Here is a 20,469-nt window from a genome sequence, read left to right on the forward strand (position 1 = left end):
GTAAAATTTCAATTTGATAACAGTATTAAATTAAGGTTAAAGGGACAAATACAGCAGATGTGACATTTTGATTATATCATGTAAGAAATGTTTACTCCTTATGAAATTTAATATTAAAACAAGGAAAACTTCAACATTCACAAAATCAAATTAAGTAATCTGAAGATTATACCTCTTCGTTTTCTTGATGCTACAATCTCTTGACAGCTTTTCTCAAACTCTGGGTCGAGCTCAGCATTGAGGATAGCACTGGAGGTGTCTTTTAGGGCACAAGCTCTGTGTCTGATGGCACGACCTAAAATCACAGAGTAAAATAAATAAAATTTGAAAAATGTGTAACGACACAACACATACTGTATAACTACAGGCCTTTGGCTCTGTAGATATTTTTCTCTATATATCCTATGTAATACTGTATATTACAGAGAGAACAAATACATATAGAGTCAAATGCCTGTGGTGTAACATGAAAAGTTTATAATAAAATTTAATACATAGAAACTTTGTTGTTTTCGTTATTCCACAAATATAATAAAACATCAAATTTTGTTTTTGTATAATTGTCAATATTGCTCCATCAGCAAACTATTAATATATCTATCCATGAAATTATATCTCGGCTCCAAACCACAAGAAAACACACATGAATACTTCATGTTATACAGCAACATTAAAATATTATAAACTTTAAAATATGCAACAGTGAACTAAATAAATAAACTTACCCGCGGGGTCTGTAGCCGGATTGTACTCTAAGGCATTACTACAGATGAGATTAATGTCACTCATGAACTCCTTGGCAGTCTGATAGCTGTGTCTGTCTATTTTTGACATCATAGTGGAGAGATCCATTGGTTTGGTAATGATCTCGGTATAGTCAGGCACCTGAAATGAAAGTATCAATCCAAGTAACATGTATTCCAGTGCAAGAGTGTAACCACCCACCATCAGCTTAATATATCACCATACAGAAGTCAGTATTAAGATAAACAGGTGTATACCGGTTATGCCCCCGCATACAGGGCAGGACGCATATTGGTAAATCATATTAATGAGATACTGTGCAGTTATTTTCAAGGGATGATATTTTAGCGATTTGCGTTCATCAAAATTTTGATCCCGTAATATTAAGAATTGGTTAAATGAAATATCCCACAAGAAGCCAGATCACAAATTTTTTGATTCACTAAAATTTAGTTTACCAAGTATTTGGTTCAAATCGCGCAAAAAAATAATTGACCTGCGAAAATAACAGGCTATATGGTAACACTTTCAACTTTTGCCAAGTAATGTACCTTTGTTTAATTTTATGAGGAGATTATTTGCTATCTCCTAATCGTATTCTTTTCATTTTTTTCGTGGGTATCTAATTTCACTGGAATTAACTTGAACACAAATATTCATTATCCCGTGGAATAAAAGCAACAATTTAGAACAAGCTATGGTTTAATATAAAGTTATTCTTCTAAACTTTTTTTCATGGCCAGCCAGTATATGTCAGAATACATATACATAATTTTGGGTAAGAGATACAAAAACTCACATCTTCTAAATCAACAGGTTTGGCAAATATATGGAACTTCCTGTCCCGTCCCAGTTTGTTGATGACATCTCTGAGAAAGAGGCGTAGTTCTCTTAGAGTAGCCTCCTCTTGATTGTACAGAGCAGCGAGTTCTTTGTCTGTCAGCTTCCTAGGTTCTGGAGCTGGAGCTTTGGGAAGAACTTCCAATAGTCTCCTAGCTGAAAAAGTACCATTAATGAAAATGAAACCCACCAGTCCATTGTATTATAACACTGGTATAGAATAAAGAACATTTCAAAAGTAAATCTAAAACAATAAATCATACATCAAAGGTGTTCCATATTAGAACATTTTCAGTGACTGATTCTTATTTGCCTTTTTCATTTTAATAACAAAATAGATTTTCAATACTATTTTGAACCGAGATTTCAAAATACAATTTGGACAAACCAGCAAAACCTTTAATTTATTTGATTTTATTCATTTTCTAAACAGCTATAAACATAACTTACATTTGATGCTGAAAACTATCTTCTATAAATAATTAACGGAAAGGTTTTTAATAAAATTACATATGTTGATCAAACAACAAAATCACTGAATGTTTATTTCATTTGATTTACAAGCATTTGATGTTTTTCAATAATGATTAAGAAACAAATTAAAACAAAAATATGCAGACTTTGTCAAAGAAACCAAATAACAAAACATTAGAACTCTCCAAACAACCAACGACAGAATAAAAACAGCTGGATTCTTTCAACATTCTCTTTAGTACAACTACCTCCTTGGGTTTTATTACTACTTTTCCGTGAATTCTTTCCTTTCTTAGTTTTATCCTCTGTAATGTAATAACATGTTTATTGGCCATATCAAATGAGAAAATCATTCAACTTAATTTTCTCAATTATATTTGCATGTCCGTATATTTAGGAAAAAAGGTTAAACATGTGAATTTTCACTCATGTTCAACCTTAATTTTTATTCCATCAAACAGTTACTGCAAATCACTTATTTTTGGGAGACACAGATTTTCACATGATTTTCAGAGAGTTTTAATGCAAATTCAAATCCTTCGCAAATAAACATAAAAGACGTATAAGCCTGATTGTCAGAATAGACCCTTGATTGCCAAGATGTGGGAAATCACGAAAATGCTAATGACACAAAAAAAAATTGCATAAAGCAAAATTTAATTGGTTAAAGGTATTCTGAATGACTGATGTCTGAACGACTGTTGTGTCCACTTATAACTGATTTAAAATCTATTATTATATGAATGGTGTTTTTGCTGTATTTTGATTGGCCGATACGTTTCTCAGAAGTATTCATCAACTGTGATATCAACCCCGAAATCATCGGCAAAAAGCACGCGAGGTTACTGGACTCAGTCCAGATACCTCTTGCGAATCTATTAACCTGTGTCAAAAATAGATCGAGGAAAAACTCCCTTTAGATGTGACGTCATAATCACTTTTGACGTCGAGTCGTACCCAAAAATAGCGTTACGGGAGTTTCCTTATTCAAAGACGTTGGAATAATCTATTGTGATGTCATTCTTATAGTCGGCAACATATATGGCAGAAGGCAGCAAGCTTACTGCGATCAACAGTGATCAACTGCAAACTTCAATTTATGGAAAACGTTCAAGAATGCCAGACGGGCTGCAGTTGATACAATATTCCGGTTCTACCAGTCTGCATCGTTAGCAAGAAGCATTTGGATGTTAATATCTACTACATGTAATTGCTTTTGTAATCAGAAAGTTTGAAAATATCATCCTGTTTTTTGTATTAAATCTTTTTGAAGAGCCGGGTTAATATCATGTAAGTGTCATATAATAAAACAGTTATCGACCTATTTTCAGGTAGATACGGTGAGTTATCAACTCTCGAAAATGATATAACCCTCGGCCTCCGGCCTCGGGATATATCACTTACTAGGGTTGATAACTCACCGTATCCACCTGAAAATAGGTCGATAATTGTATAATATCTTTGTAAGATATCGTTATGACCCTTACCAGCTTGAGTTTTCTTGCTGGGTGGCTGCTTTGTCTGATGAAGAATGAGATTTGAGAAGAAGTCACGCCGCTGAGCTTCACTAGGGTTTTTCATTGTCACCACTTCTCCAGCATACACACTGAACATGAGCTGAAGCTGTTGGATAAAACAGCAAAATGTTACAACAAATGACTAACTGTTTCAGATGAATAACAGGATTTGTTTTTGTATTTTTTCTTCTTTCTGATTTGTGGTCCATTTTTTAACATAAAGAAAAATAGTCTTATAGATAAGTGGCCCATTTCCAATATTAGGAATTAAATAGTCAAATTGTCTGTAATTTTTTCTTTCATTTTTCCTTTTCTTTCAAATTGAACAATCCATGCCTGTTTCAGTGAAGAATACTATCATCTTGGGAGATACATTCTTAACCTCCTGTATGAAGTACGAACCTGGAAGTCGAGGTCTGTGTAGGGCTGTTCACTAGTAGCCAGGATGAGTACAGGGGTGGTGGGTACGAGGTCCTGTAGGAGCATCTGGAGGGTGGCTTTAAGGGTGTCTCCTAACACACCCCACCAATGGTTTATATGGGGCATGTACACAATGCTTGGAGCACTCCGCATCGCTTCTCGAAATATCTGAAAATAAATAGTCATTTAGATTTTTATGTCATAAACAATCTAATCATATGTGTATACCTTTTCAAAGGTTTGAACTTAATAATATATGAACTTTATATTCGCAAATCTTGATAACATTTTCATAGTTGATTTTTCACAGACACCTGTTAAGACAAAACTTTTGAGCAATATAAATGCAAATTTAGTTCCCCATATCCTCGATATTCCAGGGGTTACTATCACTGTTGTTATATCCACCCCTGGATTATGTCAAAGTAAAACTGAAGGCGCTGTGTGCAACAACAGACACGAGACAGGTAGATTGGTTCTTTGATGTATATAAAAGGAATCAAATAACAGTATGCTGTATGACTTCAAAGTTGGGTATCGTTCTCTGTAGTCTGATTGTTCAGGTTTTCTCTCCTTAAATGCCTTTTATCAATATGCCATAGTCCAGTGTTGGATACCATGAAAGTGATAGTAACCTCTTGAGTATTGAGGATGAGTTTCCTTTTACATTTCTAATATATTATCATTTATCAATGAAACATATTGAACATTATGTCTTTTGATTTTTCTTTTTTAATTAGCATTTGTAATGTAATTAAATTCTTCCCCCAAACGATGATGCATTTAGTCAGTATAAAATGGCTTCTTCTACTATGAGAATCAAACGAGAAGTTATCGCACCTGTGCACAGGATTCCTCTGGTGTTTTAGCACTGACAGCAAACAGGGAGGGAAGGTCGATAACATGTACAGGCAGCTGTTCCATGTGGTGGAGTAAGGCGGGGGCTAGGTGGGAGGACTGACCCTGGCCGCGACTGCCAGCCAGTAACAGACGAGGTCTATGTGTGGACGGTTCCTTGTAGGCGTAGCTGTTCACATCAAAATAAACACAGGGCCATCAAATTAATAACTTTTTCAATAATTCCTGACTATAAGTTTTGTAATAATTCCTGACTATAAGTTCAACATGCTTTGCTTTTGGCACTTTTATGATTATCTAGGAATGCTTGCACGCTTGCATGTAATAGTAACAAAACAACCAAGTTGTTGGTATGGGTCTTTCCCAAAATGTCATAGCTTATCAGAAGTCACATACCGAATACAAGGTGCACAAAAACACAGATATCATTTTTTATATAACAATTTTCATTTAATATCAAATATATATGATATTCAGAGATTATTGTGAACAAGTTAAATATTTTCCCATCAGATCTTGTTTTCAGCTTTTTGAGTCAGTATTTACAAATGTACCTTGTAAAACTGATGAACTGCTGTTTTGGTCCTTCTAAATTACTCTTACGTCGTCCTTGACCGGAAGGTTCAAATATACTGGGCATGTTGTCTTCGTCATCACTGAGTAAATCGCTATCCTCTACAGCAGTGCTACCATCTCCCTGAGAACTGGTGGCTACAACAGAGAAAGAAGAGAATAGAAGATATTACAAATTGCTATCCTCTACAGCAATGCTGCCATCTCCCTGAGAAATGGTGGCTACAACACAGAAAGAAGAGAATATTCTTAAAGATATTACAAAACAGGGCAAGAAATATCCCAGGTCCGACAGCCCGACACCAGTAAAATATGCTCCCGGGCAAGTGAAAATTGGTGTAAACTTCCCCGGTTTTAATGTTAATTAATTACCCTGTTTTGGGTTAAATTAGACTGAAATCTTAAATTTGGGAGAGTGGTTTTCAAAATAAGTTTCTTGCCCTGCAAAATGTGCTCGATACAAATTGCCACTTTAATAGCATCTTGATCATGTGTGATAAAAGTTATCCGAATAGCAAGAAAAAGGAAAGCTAGGTGGAGATATATATATTTACCATATATGAAAGTGACAATTAAAAGTTAAAAGATGTGTTCATTGTCTAGTTTACAATGGCATTCTGAAAAGTGATCATCAGGATATTTCTCCTGGACAGCGTTATGAACAATTTTACCAAAAGCAGAAAGTACCCTTTTATATGATTAAGTATACATCTTTGAGAAATAAAGAGAACGAAAAGAGTAAAAATTTCTTGCAAAAAAACAATTTTTACCTGGAGCATCTAGACTAGAGAGCTGAGCTAGAACGATTGGAAAAACATTCTGCAGGACTTTGAGTGTATCTGAAAATAATATCTTGAGCAAAGGCTGAAGGTAGTTGGCAAGAGCTCTAGCTGGCGAGTTTACAGATCTTTGAGATGCAGGTATAATGGTTTTCATTGCATAGAAAAAGTCTTTGGCACTGACGCGGATTGAAGAGACATCAAGCTGGAGCTTTTCTGACGTTGTGTAGATCTGAGGATATCGACGCCGCAGGGCGATCAAAGCAGATTCAGTACAGAGTGCCTTCAAGTCGGCTCCACAGTAACCTACAACAGGATACAAGTATTAAATATGATATTATTATCTTGAAAGTATACACTTAATGTCTAGAATATTGATTAAACTGTATACTAAAATGTCGCAGCGGAGAAATAAATTGTAAAACTTGTCTTCATATTCTTTTTAAGCAAAACCAGCACTTTAGCACTTTCCAACCTTTAGATTTCAAGCATACTTTTTTCTTCTAATGACTCAATCAGAATTTCAGAAAAGCCTACAATTTGCAAGCAATGTTAGCAATTTGTCATGTCAAGTAAAGACAATTACACATTTTTTCAACAAAACTTGATTCCAAATACATTGACAACGGGACCCCAGTTTTTCATCAGAGAAAGACCCACTTTTATTGTTATATTTTTTTAAACTACAGAAGGTTAAGGGTTCATATCAATCATTATATCACAAAACAAATTGCCTAGATAACAATTCTAGATATCAATCTTATAACAGCATATAGTGCAATCTTCTTCTGTGTTCATTAAATGCAAGTTACAGAAAATTCATATTTACCAACTGTTCTTTCTGCAACTTCTTTCACAAACACATTCAGTAATTTGGGATTCCATGCTTTTGTGTGGATATGCAGTATTTGCCTTCTTGCCTGTGTGAGTGAAATAAAATCATTGACTTATTATCATCACAATTGCAACGAGGGGACCCTCCATGTGAAGTTTGAACAAAATCCCTGCAGCAGTTTTTAAGAAATAGTGATAACAAGCATTGTTTACGGACGGACGACGGACAGCGGACGACGGACCACGGACGCAGGGCAATTTGAATAGCCCACCATCTGATGATGGTGGGCTAAAAAATTGGTATTTAACTATGAAATATCACTTTTAACATTTAATAGTCAGATACACATTTGAAAAGTGCAATTTCACATTGTATTTAGTCAAACACAATTTATATAACAGTGAATAACAGTGAATGGAAATTGAGGAAGCAGTTACATTGTTTTTTTCAATCAATTAAAACAAGAACCATTAAACAACATGCAGGACTGGGAAAGACAAAAGCAACTTGCATTATGATATAAACTATGACAGAAGACACCATTATAGGTAATTGTAAGTTAATATTTATAGCAAACCAACCTCCTGAGAAGGCAGGGGGAAGAGAAATTCCCTGTCAAATCTGCCAGGCCTCCTCAATGCAGGATCAATAGAGTCGATACGATTTGTGGCCCCGATTACTACTATCTCACCACGACTATCCAATCCGTCCATCAAGGCTAACAAGGTCGACACGATGGAGCTGTGAATCTGGTCTTGTCTACTGGACCGTACAGGAGCCAAGCCATCAATTTCATCAAAGAAGATGATTGAAGGCCTCATCTGGTAAGCCTTTGATTCAGAGAAGAAACAACATAAAGATATATATTTTAAGTTCTGGTATTTAAAATTGAAACAGGATACTTCAAAACAAAAGATGACATAAATTATTCAATTTATTTCCATAGAGCATACTAAAATTTCAAATGATGAAGAAACTAATTCCCAACAAATATTTTAATTTAATGTCTTTACCATGGTCCATTTGATTTCACGAAATTTTTCAGGACTGAAATGTTATGTACATGATCAGGACACCAAACCAAAAACATGAAACATCACTTGCAGCAGTGATATATTTACCTTCTGATAATCTAAATGTAACTGATAATCAAAAGTAAATTCTGTAGGCAATACCTATTAATGAAATCCCTTAGTTACATGAAAACTACCCATTAATGAAATCCCTTAGTTACATGAAAACCAAGTCCTGGTGAGGGGTACATACTTTATAAGAATAGCGTCAAAGATATTTACCTGGTCAAAGAGAAGTCTAAGCTGTCTCTCTGATTCACCAACCCATTTGGACAGACAATCGGCTCCTTTCCTCATGAAGAAAGCCACTCTTTTTTCACCTGAGCTACATTCATTAGCAAGGGCTCTGGCTACCAAAGTTTTACCAGTTCCTGAAATCATTATTCATGCCATAATGTAATATTCTGACTGGAATGCAGTAATATAGAACGTCTAGCAAATATAGCATAAAAAGAATTAGGATTTTGTGTATCTATAGTGTGAGTTTTACTGTGAAATTGTCAACCAGATTACATTGTATATATTTTTTGTAATTATTTTTATTTTAAAACATTTTACATAGTAAATACATTGTATATTATTGAATGGTAATTAAATTGAACATTTGCCTTGATTAACACATATACTATCTTAATTCGAATAAACTATAACAATCTCAACTTGAATTCAAACACTTGATATGTCAGGGGTTTCAAATTCATGTGGTACCAGGTATTTTTTGCTGATTGAACGTGGTTGTGGTACCGCCTCATTTGGGTTAAATAACATTAGATAGCATACAGGAAGAAAAGTACCCCCTGAAATTGGCGCCGTACCTCCTTTCCTAAAAGATAATGAAACCCCTGTCATGTATTAATCCAAACAAGCAGTTATATAGATGATACTGCAGTACTTTATTTCATATCCAAATTACTGCTATATGGTATTATGTATCTAATTTTTGGGAGATCTTACCTGGGGGTCCATAAAAGAGACAGCCCCTTGGTGGGCTGATTTTGAACTTTTCAAACACCTCTGGATACAGCAGTGGAAAAACAACCATTTCCTTCAAAGCTCTCACATGTTTTCCCAAACCACCAACACTATCAAATGTTGTCTGATGTGGAAAAGAAAATAGAAAGTAAACTTTTCATAACACTGTAATAATTTTTTTAAACGAACCAATAATCATAATACAAATTACATCCATACACATGATAATAAATTCAAATTTCACCACAATTAATCACACTGTTCTTTAATAGCTTTTTCTTGCTTTCATTTTCACATTTCAAAAGTAGATCATCAGTAATTCTAAATTATGGATTGAATAAATATGGATTCTACATAGTATTTGTTTTCGTCAACATAAAAGGACATCTACCCTTATTATACCCAATGCATACAAATTGTATCATCACATCCAAGATGGTTCAGATGCAATGGCTTGGTTAAGACAACTAAACAGGTTTACCTAATTCTTAATATGATTTTTCCATCAGGCCAAAATAATTTGAACTTTTTTTCAAACATTAGACAAAATCAAATTATAAACAAGAGGCCCAAGAGGCCTTGACGGTCACCTGAGTGCTGCTACAGAAAGAGCATTGCAAAGTTGGTTCAAATCTATAAAAATTATTTACGAATTAAAATAAACTTTAAAGTTGACCTTTTGTATTAGAATTTTTATTTTTTGTTTTTCATTTTGATAGTTAGTGTATTATGTTACCAAACCTTATGCTTAAAATTCCAATTTGCTTTGCTAACATTGAACAACAAAACCAAACTAGAAGTCAGTCAGTGTCAGTGATTTAATAAATTTCACTTTTTAATCTATGGAGAGTATTTGGTTCCATCAAATCTGTGAATTCAGAAGAAGATTTTTGAAATTTTAGCCATTTTGACCCATTTTGGCCCCGCCCCTATGGTCCCTGGGGGTCAGCTAGGACCAATATGGAAATGGTGTTAAAATGCTATTTCAGGCTAATAATTCTAACCAAGTTTGACTCATTTCCTATTAAAACTAAGAAAATAATGTTCATAAATCTGTTTTTCCTATATAGACTACAGTTAATTTGACCCCCTCCCCAGGGGAAAATCTGAGATCCCAGGGCCATGAAATTCACAATTTTTGTAAAGGGCCTTCAGACCTTCTAATTTATGAAGAGTATTTGGTTCCATCAAATCAGTGAATTCAGAAGAAGATTTTTGAGGTTTTAGCCTATTTGACCCTTTTTGGCCCCGCCCCTAAGGCCCTGGGGTCGGCCAGGACCAATATGGATATGATGATAAAACACTATCTCAGGCTAATAATTCTAACCAAGTTTGACTAATTTCCTACGAAGAATAAGCAGATAACATTCATAAATGTGTTTTTCCTATATAAACTATAGTAAACTTGACCCCCTCCCCAGGGAGAAACATGAGACCCCAGGGTCATATAATTCACAATTTTTGCAAAGAACCTTTAATAAGACCTTTCCATCTATGAAGAGTATTTGATTCTACCAGTTCCAGAATTTAAGTTTTTTGAAGTTTTAGCTTATTTGACCCCTTTTGGCCCATCCATAAAGCCCCTGGGAGTCAGTCATGGGAAATTTGTTAATAGGATTCAATGGCCATTTTATAGGGATAATTCTGACAAAATTTGACTCATTTCCTTTTACAAATGACCAAATAATGCTCAAAAATGTGTTTTCCCTATGTAAACTATTGTAAACTTGACCCCAGGGTCATATAATTCACAATTTTTGTAAAGGACCTTTAGACCTTTCTATCTGAGTATTTGATTCCATCACATCTGTGAGTGGAGAAGAAGATTTTTGAAATTATAGTCATTTTTACTCCTTTGGCCCCTCCCAGAGCCCCTAGGGGGTGGAGACCATATAATTCACAATTTTGATTGGCCTTATGCCTTTTAATAAAAGGTTTGTGCAAAATTTCATTGAATTTGCTTCAGCGGTTTTTGAGAAGAAGTCGAAAATGTAAATTGGTTACGGACATACGACGGACGATTAGTAATTTTTGTATTCGATTATTCGGTCACATGTAATCGATTACTAATCGATTAATCGTTTGAATTGAAGGCAACTATATTTTTTCACCTACTGACTACTGAAAACGTCCGCCATGTTTTGTTATCAACTAATAATAACACCTACCGTATAATATGACAGAGGACATGCCTTACATAATATAAGCTTACCAACAAATAAGAATAGATTTATTGACAAAACAAACGTATTTTATCCCAAATAAGCTCTGAATTCCGTTCCTATATCGTCTTCCGTAACATCGTTTAAATCAAGTCTGCTTACCCACTGTTTTGACGTGACCTTCACACGTACGACTAATCAACCAAATTTGGATCGCCACGAAGCGACATGACCAAATTTTCGTCAATGAACTTTTTTATTTCCGTGATCAAAAAAATAAAATAAATCAACAACTCTTATATTCAATTAGAATATGAACAAAAACAATCTTTTTTATATGATAAACACATGCAATAGTAAAATTTAAATGTTCAAGATTACTGCTCCTTCCGCTCCCGAGCGTCCCGGCGGCGATTAGGCCTCCGTGACGTAACAACATGGAGTCGATCGCTAGTGAAAATTGGCGAACAGCGTGTTGCAAGCTTTCTCATGACATCCACTTTCATTGATTAATGACTTTAACTTCCACAGAGACGTAATTTAACAAGTATTTCTCACATCATATATGCTTTGTTGAGTTCAAAACATGTACATAAAGAGATGAAACTCCAGTCGGAATGACTTACTCAGAAATCCATGATCTGTCAACGTGTTTAACTTAGTCAGCTTACAATGCACTGGCTATGCATGTTACGATTAACGATTAATAAAATCTTTAATCGATTATCAGCAATTAGCTTCATTAATCTAATCGCCTCCGATTATTCGACTAATCGTTTCAGCCCTAAATGTAAATTGGTTACGGACATACGACGGACGACGACGGACAAAAGGCAATTAGAACAGGTCACTTGAGACTTCGTCTCAGGTGACCTAACAAGCCAATCACAAACATACTGTTCTATCTATGCTCATAGGGTCCACATCAGCCAGACTTGACCCAATCTTGACACGATCTCGGAGGACCCCTGATGTATTCACATCCTCTGAAGACATATTCATGGGCAAACATTGATTTCTGGCTTTTGCCATGCTCTTTGACTTTCTACGCTTGAAGCGTTCTTCATCACTGGAATCATCAGATGAGGACGATGATGAAGAGGTGCTGGAGTTACCATGGTAGGCTGCTTTTCTTCGACTGAAGCAGAAAAATATTTCCTCCTTATTACCATATCAATACCCTTGTATTTGTCAGTATCTGATACATACATCAACTAACAGTATTAAACATCAGAATTGAACTTTTCCAGGTCTTCTTTGTTTTGTCTTGTAGAAGAATATTACATGCTGCAAGTTAAATCTATTTGACCTTTATACAAAATATATTTCATTAAATATGATTTGAGAAGTAAATAACTAAATATGTACCCGACAGGCCTTGGGCGATGAGCTGGGGACCGATACACTTCGCTTTTCCTTGGTTTTCTTTTCGGGGACGGCGGGGAAGCTTCTCTAAATATACTGACCCGTGTTTTTCTCTTTTCTGTAAAGATTTTTTTTACAATCAATGAAAATAATTTAAAAATAATTTGTTACTATTTAATACTATTTTGAACTCAACACTTGCTTTGCAAGACTTATTTTAAATAATATGAATCAGATTTTCTAGAAATATTTACACTCAGTAAGCGGAATCCTCTGTATATTGAAAACGTCTGCCACTAACAGAATATATTAATATTCAAATAAGAATTATATCTTTATTGGTCTAAATAGTGAATTCAATACCTAGAAGGTGTTGAATATAAAGATAACCCTGTGATGGACATACCAATAGGTACTTCAAACAGCTGTGTGCGTGGTTTGTATTCCCTGAGATTGTATGATCGTCTTGGAGGGGGAGTATCGTCTTCTTCTTCCTCCTCTTCCTCTTCATTTTCGTCTTCATTGTCATCATCTCCTTCACCATCATCATCTTTTGTTTTAAACAAAAAATATTCATTTTTCCATTAAAGAGAAAATATATTTGATGTCCAAATGCATAATGCAATAAAGAAGTATTTTGTACCAATAAGTATAAATTCAGTTGATGCAATTTTTCTTTTCATGATATGGAAGTCATAATTTTTTCTACAAATCTAGATCTATTTTCCCTTATATAAAACCACTGATCACATGTAAGTTGATATCTGAAATTGAAAGAGAAGTCTTAACCCTTTACCACATGCAAACTAGTAGACTGCATCACCAGGCTTCCATGGTAATAAAGTTGCCTCAAAATGAATCAAACTACACAGTGATGCTATCATTTCCAAATATTATTCGATATGAGGACTTCAAATATAATTAAAAACATTTACAGGTCAGAAAATGGTTGATTTTCTCTGTCGGAAATACTCAAAATATTGCAGATCTTTTGTAACTTTTAGAAAAAAATTGCACAAATTACTTGAAATATCGTAAACAAACTAATATATATCTGAATCATGGCTCAGTCAATATATTTGCTTTAAAAAGCACTGTTATTTCTGCTTTGTCCATGCCGGTTCACGACCCGTTCGCCGCTACTTTCACTTTCTATCGTTCTGAGTAGTGTGTTTGTTGTGGGATGTTTGTACATTATTTGCCATTGAAAAATGCACGAAAATAATCTATCAACTTAAAATGAAGTATATTAAAGGTTTATTGAAGTTTTGACAACAAGTTTCTAACAAAATTAACAACACTCACGACTGTAAACTCGCCAGTCCATTCCAACACGGCGTCAGGTAATGTCGATAGTACGGGACCTCGCCGTTCTTCATGACCGTCAGATTTTCGATCGGTCAAATTGAATAAAACATCGTCTAAATCATTGTCAGATTATATGTTTTTAGGTCTGTGATATTTAAATATCATGACATTGTACTTATAATTACAAATATCTGTCGTAATATCAACAACAGAAGCCATGATGGCGTCCCCGGTAACATGAGTGAAGCAGTCGCTTACATAGGGCAAGGGGTAAAGGCGTCCAAAGGCGCTTACATGTGGTAAAGGGTTATAATTGAAAATAATACACCACCTTTTGCTTCTCCATTTTCATCCTCCTCTTCTTCTTCATTTTCATCATCAGAGTCAGAATCTTCTGTGTTTTCAGATTCTGATTCTGGGATGGGAATTCCATACATATCGCGCTTAACGCTTCTTCTAACTCGCTTCACTCGGCTGTACATATCTGGCTCTTTCTACAATTGTTTAAAAAAATTCTGATGTTAATTGTGTAATTGAATTCAAGGTACTTTGGAACAACCCTTTGACATCAAAATCATTCTTTATGCCTATTATACATGAATTCAGTTAACAAACTAAATTGTTTCTATACCCGTATAAATTTTGAAAATACTGACATGAATGCTTAAAATCATTTTTTTTCAAACAACTTGACTAAATAAAAAGTCCAGAACACTAATTTTAAGTCCTTTAACAAATACAAGAGATCCCAGAGGGATCTTGGCACCCACCAAAGAATGATTTATGTCTGACAATGGAAAGAGGGATCTTTTCCCTGCTTTTTAAACTTTTTCAAACACGACTACATATAAAATTTGAGACAGATCTCTTCAGTGCTTTCTAAGAAATAGCAGTAACAAACTTTAATAATTGAATCCAAGACGGTGGCCGGTTGGCCATCTTCTTGAAAGATCAGTTCCAAAAGGCATTATGCACAACTAGGGCCCACGGGGGACCTACATATGGAATTTGAGAGAAATCCCTTCGGTAATTTCTGAGAAATAGGGGTAACTATCAAAATCCAAGATGGCAGCCGGTTGGCCATCTTGTTGACTGATCAGTTACAAAATACAATATCAGGGGTGTACAATTCTGAAAATTTTGCACTAGCCCAAGGGCTAGTAGCATCAATTTTTCACTAGCCCTGATCAGAAGTCTACTAGCCCTATTTTTCGTTTGTTTTTATATGTTCATTTTACTCGATCTGGATTTTTTACAAACCTGTACAGAACAAGTACATGTCTAACAGTGTGTTAAATACCATTCCACTAATAAAGATATTGCACTGATTGTTCACAGGTACCAGGTATTCATTTAGTAAAAACATTCTTGAGTCAATATTGATAATGCAACAAATACGCGTGCAAAATACTTTAGATTTGAAATTATGGTTCTATCTATTAGATATTTCCTTTTAAAACTCATTATCTATTATAGATAAAGAAAGATAACATAATCAGTCTATCTATTAAAGTTTAACTTTAATATTAAAAGCTTAGCAGGAAAATGTAAAGTGAACAATCAGTATTTATTATCTGCTGTTTTCATTTTAAAGGTATGATGAATTTAGTAAATAGTACTGCTCATGAAAATTCTGTAAAAAATCTGAAATTACTGTTTTACTGAACACTTACTTATTTTCCCTAATTTTATGAGCATTGGAAAAGTTTTTTTTATCTAGTAACATTTGCATGATACATTCGTATTTGAATAAAATGATGTCAATTTGTTATTGAATTTCATATAGATTTATTTTAAGAACTACACAAAATCAATTTTACAATTTACTATAAAATATTTTGTAAATGATTATTAATTAGCACTGCTGATTTTCATTTACAAGTTTTCAATATATCATAAAAATATGCGAAAGATAAGATGAAAAATATGCAAAAATATTGTACCTATAATTATGAAACCTCTATTAAAGTTATTTTGAAAAACATTCAGTGGGCTTATTTGTGTCAGCTGTGTTAACTAAGCATACCTATGTATCTGCAAGTGTACATGACAACATTTTGCTGTGTATTTTAATTACTTCAAAATGATCCGCTATCCATCGCACAGCAGTAGTTCTTTCTGAATCCAACCCCCATATACTCAAATTTATAACACTAAAATGATAATGATGCTAGATAATAACAAGAGATCCCAGAGGGATCTTGGCGCCCACCAAAGAATGATCAATGTCTGACAATGGAAAGAGGGATCTTTTCCCTGCTTTTCAAACTTTTTCAAACACACTACATATAAAACTTGAGACAGATCGCTATAGTACTTTCTAAGAAATAGTGGTAACAAACTTCAACAATGAAATCTAAGATGGCGGCCGGTTGCCTATCTTGTTTACCGATCAGTCCCGAAAGGCATTACGCATCAGTCCTATGCACAACTAGGGTACAAGGGGAACCTATGCATGGAATTTGAGAAAGATCCCTTCAGTACTTTCTGAGAAATAGCGATAACAAACTTTAACTATCAAAATCCAAGATGGCCGTCAGTCGGCCATCTTGTTTACCGATCGGTCCCAAAATCCAATATGCACAACTAGGACCCTAGGGGAACCTGTATATGAAAATTGAGAAAGATCCCTTCAGCACTTTTTGAGAAAAAGCGGTAACAAACTTTAACTATCAAAATCCAAGATGGCCGCCTGTCGGCCATCTTGTTCACCGATCGGTCCCAAAATGCAATATGCACAACTAGGGCCCTAGGGGAACCTGTATATGAAATTTGAGAAAGATCCCTTCGGTACTTTTTGAGAAATAGCGGTAACAAACTTTAACTATCAAAATCCAAGATGGCCACCTGTCGGCCATCTTGTTTACCGATCGATCCCTAAATGCAATATGCACAACTAGGGCCCTAGGGGAACCTGTATATGAAATTTGAGAAAGATCCCTTCAGTACTTTTTGAGAAATAGCGGTAACAAACTTTAACCATCAAAATCCAAGATGGCCGCCTGTCGGCCATCTTGTTGACCGATCGGTCCCAAAATACAATATGCACAACAAGGGTCTTAGGGGAACCTACATATGAAATTTGCAAAAGATCCCTTTAGCACTTTCTGAGAAATAGCGGTAACAAGAATTGTTAACGGACGGACGGAAGGACGGACGGACCACGGACGAAAGGCGATTTGAATAGCCCACCATCTGATGATGGTGGGCTAAAAATGTCACTTCATAATTGATTCTAGTCTAGAGTCAAGAAATCTGGATTTTCCCGTTCCCTGTCTGTCAGCAACCTCGGCAAACACATGGCCATCTGGGTCACTCAAGCGCTTAACTTTCATCAATTACATAACAAAACGTTTGATGCATCTAGATGAAGAATGTTATTTATGTTTGGGAACTACCTGTGGTATGCAACGATATTGTTTGCTTCAGTTTTGACGACACATTTACTGCTAGTCGAATTCTGAACGGCAATAAAAGGCTAAACTGCTGATTTACAACTAAAATTTCAATGTGAATATAGATTTTAACAGAAATTTTCACTAGCCCACGGGCTAGTAATGATCGTGAAGCCACTAGCCCTGACCTGAAAATCACTAGCCCCGGACGTCGGGCTAGTGGAATTGTACACCCCTGCTGAATATGCACAACTAGAGCCCTAGGGGAACCTACATATGAAATTTGAGACAGATCGCTTCAGTACTTTCTGAGAAATAAAGATAACAAGAATTGTTAACAGACAGAAAGAAAGACGGACCACAGATGAAAAGCGATATGAATAGCCCACCATCTGATGATGGTGGGCTAAAAATATAGAAGTCTTCAAACTTTCAGAAAATCATGAGTCCAGGGCCCAGTTTTACAAACATTCCTCAAATTAAATTTCTCCATAGGAAAGCACTACAGATGTTATTGGGAAAATCTTAAAGATGCTCCACCGCTGACAATTGGTATTTTTCACTATAAAGAACAGAAGCAGACGATTTCATATTTTTCTTTAGTTACAAAAGTTACTTACTTTACACCATTACCCCCATTGAAAAGTTTGAGCTTCTAATTTTACTTCAAGTTGAAAATATAAAAAATAATTAATTGCATCCAGAAAAAAATATGTGGCACTATATCCTATATGGAAAGAAGTACTAATTGCGCATGCACCAAAGGCAAAATAAATTATCTTATATTATTTTTTGTGTTAGTTAGACATATATATATACAAGATTAAACACCAATTATTGTTCTAATGATGAATGCCATTTTTGCTCTGTCAGTGGTGGAGCATCTTTAAGGAGCCTTCCTTAAAATCTGTATTGCTTTCCTATGAAGTTAAGGAATTATGAAAGTTAATGAATGTTAGTGAAACTGGACCCAGGACTCATCTAGGCAAGTTCTGTAAATCACTGAAATATGTTACTGCAACTATTACTCAATTTATTTATTATTAACTCACTGTTTCTTCAACAGGTTCAACTTCCATTGATTTTCTTTTTCTCGGCCGATCTTCGTCTGTAAATACAGGGACACCATCTAGATACAAGACTTTATCCAGCATCTTCTGATCACATGTACCATATACCGACTTCTTTTGTCTACTACTACGGCGAACAGCGGCATCCCCGCCATCAATATCACCATTTAACTTGCTATGACGTTTTCCAATTTTTGTCTGCCTTCTCTTTGTTGAAACTAAAGGATATATAATTTACATACAGAATGTTTGTACAGATTTATAACCGCATTTTGTATATATTATTACAAATAATTTATCTCATGCTTCCTGGTGAATTTTTCAGCCTACTTATATTTCAATTGATAATTTGGAAAATTGAATCTTACAAAAAATTTAAAAGACATGGTGTAACGGATTTAGAGTAGTATTAGTCTTTTCCTTTTCAAAAATTAAAATTTATATTTGAAGTACACTTGATAGTTAGACACTGAAATCACTTTCAAGAATTGAAAACAATATCCTTCAAAGACTACAGCTGTTTTGTGCTAATGTAAATCACTCTGAATCATCAACATGACCCTAACTTAACAGTTTTTCTTTCATGGTTTTACACGCACTCAGTCACACTCTCAGACAGTACCTTGTTCATCTTCACTATCATCATCAGCACTGGAAATTACTGGTCTGAAATAGCAAGAGAATGAGGATGTCAAATATTCCATTTCTATTCCAAGCTTTCCAAACATAAAACTATCAGTGTGTACAAATGAACATAATTTGAAGGTTCAAATCTTGAAGCTCTTCTAATATTTCATTATATACAAAACTGACTATAAAAAGGGTGACTATACAAGTCGATATCAGTAATTTAAACAGACACAATTTGTATTTTTTATGCAGAAATATTAAAGATTTGTTTCATCATTGGGAAAAATCATGCATCAAAATCTTTATTTTAGTATTCATTTCATTGCATGCATTTACAATTTATCTGAAGCTTTGTATCATGGACATTTGATTTTTTTTTATATGCCTTATATATTTCAGATGCACCATTCCTTTGAGCACTTATTAAAACTTACCACAAGAAATATTGTGAATAACTTTAGGAGGCAAACATCAAACCAATCAAGTCAATTATACCTTCGACGCGGACGTCCTCTCGACCTGGATGGTGATGGTTTAGGTTCTTCAAAATGAGCCCTTGATCGTTTTGAGATGTGAACTACACCACTGTCATCACTGTTATCATCATCCTATAATATTTATAAAAAAAAAAACATAACAAGTAGAGTCATGGGTTCGAACATCGTTCTGACAACTAATCCACTATATATGTTTGCTTTTATATAAATTGTTTATGACAGGTGTGTACTGACAATCGTTGAGAATTGGAGAGAAAACAAAACTTTCAGCCATTCATTGAACAAATTCAAGCTGATTATCTAGATAACATAAGAAAAGTGTATAAGTTTAGTAAACATTATACATGTATTGATTCAAATGCCCATCAGTGAATCTGCAAATATAGGACTATTTAAATATTGTAGTGAATCTGCAAATATAGGACTATTTAAATATTGTAACAAAACTCAAGTGCAGTCAGTAAATTGGTGATCAATCCAAATTCTATGTAATTGTGTGCAAATGGCGAGCTTTTCCCTTTACTAGAATGAGAAAATCTGGCCTAAAGCGTTTGTAAACAAGGGGAAGTGCGCCATAAAAACAGTGTAAGTTAGAGATCGACTCACAGCAGCAATAAGCCGTTGCGGTTTCCGAACAATTCGTCGTTGAAACGACAATAATTCAGACGGCGACGCCCCACTTGCCTCTGTACTATGCCGCGTATGCACCATTTTCTTTCTTCTTTTCCTGGCTGTCTACTCTGAACCCACCATTGTTGCCCAACAACACAGAACGAATCATGAGCGACAGAAAATATAGTTCTTCCCACAAATCCATCTAATTATAGAACATTACATAAATTAACAAAAATATGGATATAGAATTTAACATTATATATTTGAAAGTATAAAAACATTATATTTTTGATAAGACTGATGTTAAATACCTAACGAAAGTTGATGCGGAAGTGCGTATGA

General features: G+C 34.7%; 1 protein-coding gene across 1 annotated transcript in view; it reads right to left on the minus strand.

Annotated features, from left to right (window-relative positions):
* LOC138326162 (ATPase family AAA domain-containing protein 2-like) overlaps window positions 1-20,284 on the minus strand; it is a 51,853-nt gene extending 31,569 nt beyond the window's left edge. The window contains exons 1-20 of the mRNA XM_069272290.1: window positions 20,119-20,284; window positions 19,511-19,623; window positions 19,008-19,051; window positions 18,368-18,603; window positions 14,252-14,414; window positions 13,019-13,162; window positions 12,616-12,730; window positions 12,145-12,385; window positions 9,068-9,209; window positions 8,336-8,484; window positions 7,622-7,870; window positions 7,035-7,125; window positions 6,197-6,511; window positions 5,408-5,564; window positions 4,836-5,022; window positions 3,978-4,163; window positions 3,546-3,681; window positions 1,544-1,740; window positions 726-885; window positions 173-295 (exon numbers count right to left, since the gene is read on the minus strand). Of these exons, the coding sequence (XP_069128391.1) occupies window positions 173-295; window positions 726-885; window positions 1,544-1,740; window positions 3,546-3,681; window positions 3,978-4,163; window positions 4,836-5,022; window positions 5,408-5,564; window positions 6,197-6,511; window positions 7,035-7,125; window positions 7,622-7,870; window positions 8,336-8,484; window positions 9,068-9,209; window positions 12,145-12,385; window positions 12,616-12,730; window positions 13,019-13,162; window positions 14,252-14,414; window positions 18,368-18,603; window positions 19,008-19,051; window positions 19,511-19,623; window positions 20,119-20,223 (3,253 nt within the window). The 5' untranslated portion in view covers window positions 20,224-20,284. The remainder of the gene's footprint in view (window positions 1-172; window positions 296-725; window positions 886-1,543; window positions 1,741-3,545; window positions 3,682-3,977; window positions 4,164-4,835; window positions 5,023-5,407; window positions 5,565-6,196; window positions 6,512-7,034; window positions 7,126-7,621; window positions 7,871-8,335; window positions 8,485-9,067; window positions 9,210-12,144; window positions 12,386-12,615; window positions 12,731-13,018; window positions 13,163-14,251; window positions 14,415-18,367; window positions 18,604-19,007; window positions 19,052-19,510; window positions 19,624-20,118) is intronic.
* Window positions 20,285-20,469: the final 185 nt, after the last annotated feature.

This window comes from Argopecten irradians, chromosome 6 (assembly GCF_041381155.1).
Source record: "Argopecten irradians isolate NY chromosome 6, Ai_NY, whole genome shotgun sequence".
NCBI lineage: Eukaryota > Metazoa > Mollusca > Bivalvia > Pectinida > Pectinidae > Argopecten > Argopecten irradians.